Source organism: Capsicum annuum, chromosome 12, assembly GCF_002878395.1.
Source record: "Capsicum annuum cultivar UCD-10X-F1 chromosome 12, UCD10Xv1.1, whole genome shotgun sequence".
Classification (NCBI taxonomy): domain Eukaryota; kingdom Viridiplantae; phylum Streptophyta; class Magnoliopsida; order Solanales; family Solanaceae; genus Capsicum; species Capsicum annuum.
In genome coordinates, this window is record NC_061122.1 from 114,205,174 (window position 1) to 114,208,673 (window position 3,500).

The 3,500-nt window shown below is 32.7% G+C and overlaps 1 protein-coding gene across 1 annotated transcript; it reads right to left on the reverse strand.

The window, feature by feature from the left end:
* Window positions 1–239: 239 nt before the first annotated feature.
* On the reverse strand, window positions 240–1,700 carry LOC107849188 (protein CANDIDATE G-PROTEIN COUPLED RECEPTOR 7-like). Its single transcript, XM_047401627.1, has 3 exons — window positions 766–1,700; window positions 503–573; window positions 240–247 (listed from the first exon to the last, which is right to left on the reverse strand). The coding sequence occupies exons 1-3, from the start codon at window positions 1,698–1,700 to the stop codon at window positions 240–242; spliced, it is 1,014 nt and encodes a 337-aa protein (XP_047257583.1).
* Window positions 1,701–3,500: the final 1,800 nt, after the last annotated feature.

Here is a 3,500-nt window from a genome sequence, read left to right on the forward strand (position 1 = left end):
ATCCCTTTGAAATTTGACTCCTGAACGAGTCAAAATCAAGCAAGGAGAAAGGCCTCACATTGCAAGACTCATAACAAGGGGAACTACATTTGTTTTTCATTCATTTTAATTTTTCATATTTTTACTTTTCATATGTGGTAGACATAATATTTTGAAAAAATGCATCACATCATGAAAATAATTTCTTTTATAGCAACATGAAGTACTAAAAGAATTGCAGATTCTACTGACACTAGTGTTCAAAAAACTAAAAGTAAAGATGAAATAAAAGTTCATTGCATAATTTTACTTGGACGGGTCCACCTATATTGTGGAAAACCACCATTTTAATGGAAAGATTCTTAAGCAATCTCATATTCATCATCATCATCATCATCTTTTTCTTTTTTTCCTTCTTTTTCATCCTCGAGATCATCATCATTTTTGTGAATTGCCAAATATGGGTTTTTTTCAATTGGCTTAAAATTATAGAATATGAACATATAAAACATCAAGCTTGCACCTTCAGCAGCAATAGTAGCAACCCATTCATGCATGTAACTCACCACACTTTCTATCACAGCAATCCCAAACCTAGTAAAATACAAGTACATAATCAAGACAACATAGAAGTGCCTAAATAGGGTTAATTTCCTGAGATTTTCTGATGCTTTTCCATCATTCTTTGATGCATCCTTAAGGCTTTTAATGGACCACAAAATTGGCACAAGTACAATACAACAACACATAACATCTATTAACAAGAACATTTCATTCCATACTAACCAATGCTTCTCAACAGGTCCACCTTCACTTATAACAATCGAAGCTATATTTTCGATAACTTGTAAGGGGATCACAAACATTAGAACTTTTTTTTCACGGTCATGGAGGAAAGGTTTCAAGATAGACCAACCAGTTCCAATAAGGACAATGACAGTGAAAAGTGTTACACCTTTCAAGAATCCAAAAATATAAAATGCGACATCCCAACCATGGGCCTTCCCTGTATTTCTAATGTACATTTTATCCTCTGAAGCACATATCATCTTCAAAGCCTTGAAAACCAATAATGCAGCCATGACCATATGGATCTTCTGAACAACTTCCCTTTGCTTAATGCAAATGAATCCCCATACGACCATGAATACAAAATAAACAATAAAAAAAAGAAAATAAAGTTTCGGCAATAGAGTCTGGCCAGCTGGAAGAAAATCTTTCTCCCAATTATTATTCACATTGTACATTTCGGTATGCAAATTCATTGTCACAAGAAATTCTTTTTGACAAATGCCAAAAATCAAGTTGTACTCATCAGGCTCATCGATAGTGGTTGACGTGTTGTAGGATGAATCGGGGCCAAGCTTGTCAAATCTAAGAACAAGATTTACATACTTACTAGATAAAACACAAAAGTTCTCTTTATAACTAGACTCGTTCAAGAGTCTTGGAAATGATATATCTCTAACAAGGCAAAATCCCATCGAAGAAGGATAAAGCTTCGCAGCTGGTTCATTTGATCTCCAAGAAACATGGTCTAGAGAAATGTTTACATGTCCATCAGGTGCAAAACCAAATCTCTCTATTAATATTATTTTCCTTGAATCATCAACAATATATGTATTCTTGATTTCACATGCTGAAAATTTAAAGCTTGATATGTATATTATGAACAATGTTTGTAAGAGCTTTAAATATCTGAGATCGTTCAGATCTTCCATGTGGTTGTTTCTTAGAATTTGTTATAGCATGTTAGGACTAAAATATTTATTGCATAATATACGATAGAGAAACTCTTTTAGTCCTCTGTCTTTACTAGTAATGTATAGTTTTGTAAAAAATTGTGGCAAATAACAATGTAAAGGAAGTGTATTCTCATGTGATCTAATTGAAGGAGCACAATTCTTAATTACCCTGAGTAATCACACTTAAAACTATCTTTCAGCAAAAGTTTTAGCACTACCACTAATAAAGTTTGAAAAACAATTTAATCTTTAGAAGATCCGAACTAATAGGGCTTGAAGAGAAATTAAATGAAAGATGTTGAAGGAATATTACCATTCAGCTTTAGAGTAAATTTTATTTAACCTCTTAAGTTTTGGAAGTTTGAAATATGACGTTTTCCCTAAAATGCATATATTTAGCCAAGAATTATCTTACATTTAATATTTTTATCATAGATTGTATAAATTATAGTGATTTCTACCTAACAAAATAAATTTTGTTCTGTAAAATAAAGAATTACAAATTTAGGAGATCTAAACAAAAATTAAATGAAAGTGTGAAATTGCCAAAAAAATTGTAGTACATAGGTTAAAATTAAAATCAAGAAGGAATAAAGATTTTATTGCCTAAATGTAGGTTCATAGAAATAGTTTTGTAAAAAGGAAAAAAGAAAGAAATGCAAGAGCATAAAGCATTGAAAACAATGTACTACCAACATGGGTTGTGGTGCAGTGGATGAGGTTGTTCCACCCTTAACCAGAGGTTGAGGGTTCAACCCTGGGTATGGAGAAAACTCTGTAGGAGTGCTAACACCTTAATGGGCACTGCAATGCACGATCCAGATTAGTCGGAGCTCCAATGCTGGCACCAAACACCGAATAGGAAACCAAAAAAAGAAAACAGCATACTAGCGTCAAATTTTCAGTTGCGCGAAAACAACTCCATGTTTCTAACATTTTGCAAGTCTATTGCACCATCCCTTGCAACATAAAGATGGAACATTCCTCAAGGTCTTCTATTCCAACTTGAATTTCATTTTATTGTACTCTATAAGTAATCCCTAAATTGATCTTTTAGAAAAAAATTGACCTAGAGAGATCTAGGAGTTATCATAGATGTTAGAGCAGGGGCGGAGCCAACTTTGGACAAGGCCACTTTAACAAGAAAATTATATTATTTATACTTGTTAAAGTTACTTTTTATATATATACAGTAGATGTTGAACCCCCTTCATCATAAGAGCATGGTTAGCACGGGGTACATTATAATGGGCTTCTATATATATGATAGCATATATCCTAGAGGATACTATGGAGCAATTACTACACAAGGTCATGAACGATCAAGATATCATTTGAGTAGTTAAGAAAGGCCACTTATAGGTTATTTTCTAAGTAGCCACTTTTGAGCCGTTTTGGTAATAGACTATTTTTGTATATGAGATAAGCACAAATAGTTGTCTTAGCATTTTTCTTCCTACAACTTTTATAATTGAAGAGTATTACTCTTGAAGAGTGTTTTAGGGTGAAATTTCCTTTAGTCTACTTTCAAAATTAGTTATAATATAGACTGGAATAATTATTTTGGTGGAATCCTATTGTTTATCAAACTACTTGTCTTATATTTCATATCGAGTCACTCATTTGTGCATTCAATTAGATTTTCACATCTCTATTGAAATCATTACTCTTCTCAGACCGAACGACTCCAAACCTGAACTAAGTGTCTAATTTATCAATTGAGGTACTTAGTGCGCTACCACTCATTGAAGATGTCATATCTCAATGAGATTGATC

Bases quoted from the DNA above. Each gene is read 5' to 3' on its own strand.
- LOC107849188 (XM_047401627.1), bottom strand. From the start codon at position 1,700: ATGGAAGATCTGAACGATCTCAGATATTTAAAGCTCTTACAAACATTG. The intron at 574-765 runs GTTAGTATGGAA...GTATTTTACTAG, and splicing joins GGACCTGTTGAGAAGCATTG to GTTTGGGATTGCTGTGATAG.